Source organism: Sinocyclocheilus grahami, unplaced genomic scaffold, assembly GCF_001515645.1.
Source record: "Sinocyclocheilus grahami isolate Dianchi unplaced genomic scaffold, SAMN03320097.WGS_v1.1 scaffold2159.1, whole genome shotgun sequence".
Lineage (NCBI taxonomy): Eukaryota > Metazoa > Chordata > Actinopteri > Cypriniformes > Cyprinidae > Sinocyclocheilus > Sinocyclocheilus grahami.
The window spans coordinates 77,664-80,341 of record NW_015507338.1 but is presented as its reverse complement, the minus strand read 5'-3'; the positions used below and the strand labels follow the sequence as shown (position 1 = coordinate 80,341).

The following is a 2,678-nucleotide window of genomic DNA, read 5'->3' as shown; positions in this document are numbered from 1 at the left end:
TTTATATACTTATATATTAGTAATTAATTTTACACTACATGTTTACATGTTGACATGTTATATCATTATTATATTATTATTTTTCTTTCTGTTAATACATGTGTACTATTTGTAAGCAGTCCAGCTGCAATTGCTTTGGCAATACAAATATATAATTTTTGTCATGCCAATAAAGCACTCTTAAATTGAAATTGAAATTGAGAGAGAGTGTGTGCGCGAGAGTGTGCACGCGTGTGTGAGAGTGTGTGAGTGAGAGAGAGAGAGAGAGAGAGAGAGAGAGAGAGAGAGTGTGAGTGCGTGTGTGTGAGAGCGTGCGCGTGTGTGTGTGTGTGTGTGAGTGAGTGAGAGAGAGTGTGCGCGCATGTGCGCGAGTGTGTGTGCGCGTGTGTGAGAGTGTGCGCATGTGTGTGTGTGAGTGTGCGCGTGTGTGAGAGAGAGAGAGAGAGAGAGAGAGAGAGTGTGTTTGTGTGTGTGAGAGAGAGAGTGTGTGTGTGAGAGAGTGTGTGTGTGTGTGTGCGCGCGTGTGTTTAGCTGATGTCTGGTGTTTGCGTGCCTCACCCGTGAGCTTGAAATACAGGAAATCTCTTCTCTGTAACGCTGTCCAACATTTCCTGCATTCCACAGACACAATACTCCATCACCATATACGTGAAGCAGCGGTCAAGGAGCAAACACACAAGCAACAGCCAATCACTCAGTGACCTTACACAACACAGGCTTATCATCGCCAAATAAAACTATTAAAAACAATTAATGAAGCTGAAATACAATAAAATGTAAGTTAGATTAGATTAGAAACTAAACTAAAATTAAATTGTTGCCTTAATCCTCAATGGATGCTCTGCAGTGAATGGGTGCCGTCAGAATGAGAGTCCAAACAGCTGATAAAAACATCACAATAATCCACAGCACTCCAGTCCATCAGTGAACATCTGGAGAAGACAAAAGCTGAGACACATCCAGCATTAAGATGCTTTTAACTAAAATACATAGAGTCTATAATCCATAATAACGCTTCCTCCAGTGAAAAAGTGCATCTGCTGTTGCCTCTCGCATCAAAATCCAGCCACATATGTGTTTAGAGCTGTTTAACCGCTGCTTGATCTGTGCAGATTTCTCTCCTGATTCACACCAGAACACTGACTCACTGGAGGAAGCGTTATTATGGATTATGGACTCAATGTATTTTAGTTAAAAGCGTCTTAATGCTGGATTAGTTTCAGGTTTTGTCTTCTCCAGATGTTAACTGATGGACTGGAGTGCTGTGGATTACTTGTGGATTATTGTGATGTTTTTATCAGCTGTTTGGACTCTCATTCTGACGGCACCCATTCACTGCAGAGCATCCATTGCTGAGACACTGATGCAGTGCTACATTTCTCCAAACCTGATGAAGAAACACACTCATCCTAATCTGGGATGGCCTGAGGATGAGCACGTTTACAGCACATTTTAATGTTTGGCTGAACTACTGGTTTAAGACAGTGAGTGTAAAGCAGAGGCTGAATGCTGAGCTGACAGAACCGCATTTCTGCACCACACATGCATCCATGTGCATTCACACACACACACACACACACTCACTCTCGCACATGCACAAACACACGTGCACTCACGCTCACACACTCACGCTCACACACGCACGCTCACACACGCACGCTCACACACACACTCACACTCTCACACACACTCGCACTCTCACACACACTCGCACTCTCACACACACTCGCACTCTCACACACACTCGCACTCTCACACACACTCGCACTCTCACACACACTCGCACTCTCACACACACTCGCACTCTCACACACACTCGCACTCTCACACACACTCGCACTCTCACACACACTCGCACTCTCACACACACTCGCACTCTCACACACACTCGCACTCTCACACACACTCGCACTCTCACACACACTCGCACTCTCACACACACTCGCACTCTCACACACACTCGCACTCTCACACACACTCGCACTCTCACACACACTCGCACTCTCACACACACTCGCACTCTCACACACACTCGCACTCTCACACACACTCGCACTCTCACACACACTCGCACTCTCACACACACTCGCACTCTCACACACACTCGCACTCTCACACACACTCGCACTCTCACACACACTCGCACTCTCACACACACTCGCACTCTCACACACACTCGCACTCTCACACACACTCGCACTCTCACACACACTCGCACACACACACACACTCACTCACACTCTCACACACACTCACACTCTCACACACACTCGCACTCTCACACACACTCGCACACACACACACACACGCACAACCACACACAGACGCTCGCACACACTCACACACACTCACACACACACACACTCACACTCGCACTCACACGCACAACCACACGCACACGCAACACTATTGTTTTTGCCCCCATTTTTCATGAGCTGAACTCAAAGATCTAAGACTTTTTCTATGTACACATAAGGCCTTTTTCTCTCAAATATTGTTCACAAATCTGTTTAAATCTGTGTTAGTGAGCACTTCTCCTTTGCCGAGATAATCCATCCACCTCACAGGTGTGGCATATCAAGATGCTGATTAGACAGCATGATTATTGCACAGGTGTGCCTTAGGCTGGCCACAATAAAAGGCCACTATAAAATGTGCAGTTTTACTGTATTGGGGGT

General features: G+C 46.1%; 1 protein-coding gene across 1 annotated transcript in view; it reads right to left on the bottom strand.

Annotated features, from left to right (window-relative positions):
* The window catches only part of LOC107574243 (serine/threonine-protein kinase STK11-like), a gene marked incomplete at its 3' end in the record, with an annotated part of 21,045 nt that overhangs the window by 2,568 nt on the left and 15,799 nt on the right, over positions 1-2,678 (bottom strand). The window contains exon 5 of the mRNA XM_016260693.1: positions 559-648. Coding sequence (XP_016116179.1) covers positions 559-648 — 90 coding nt within the window. The remainder of the gene's footprint in view (positions 1-558; positions 649-2,678) is intronic.